Below are 211 nucleotides of genomic sequence, written 5' to 3' on the forward strand. Positions count from 1 at the left end.
TTTCATTTCCACAAAGTGCATTTTCAATTTCATTATATTCAAAAGACTGTTGCTCACAATATGATTTTGTTTTCTTATTTTCTTTATAAACACAAATATCATCTCCATTAGACCCAAATTCAAACAAGCATGTGCTTGATTGATTCCACATTTTAAATGTACATTCTGGCTCTTTAATATAAAATTTCTTCATTCCATTCATTCTTCCATT

At 27.5% G+C, this 211-nt stretch overlaps 1 protein-coding gene across 1 annotated transcript in view; it reads right to left on the reverse strand.

Annotated features, from left to right (window-relative positions):
- Positions 1 to 211, reverse strand: part of ENU1_196180 (hypothetical protein) — a gene marked incomplete at both ends in the record, with an annotated part of 642 nt that overhangs the window by 23 nt on the left and 408 nt on the right. The window contains one exon of the mRNA XM_008861967.1: positions 1 to 211. This exon is cut by the window's left edge and continues 23 nt beyond it; it is cut by the window's right edge and continues 408 nt beyond it. Within this exon, the coding sequence (XP_008860189.1) occupies positions 1 to 211 (211 nt within the window).

The sequence above is a fragment of the Entamoeba nuttalli genome (assembly GCF_000257125.1).
Source record: "Entamoeba nuttalli P19 unplaced genomic scaffold asmbl_9220, whole genome shotgun sequence".
In the NCBI taxonomy this organism is placed as follows: Eukaryota; Evosea; order Mastigamoebida; family Endamoebidae; genus Entamoeba; species Entamoeba nuttalli.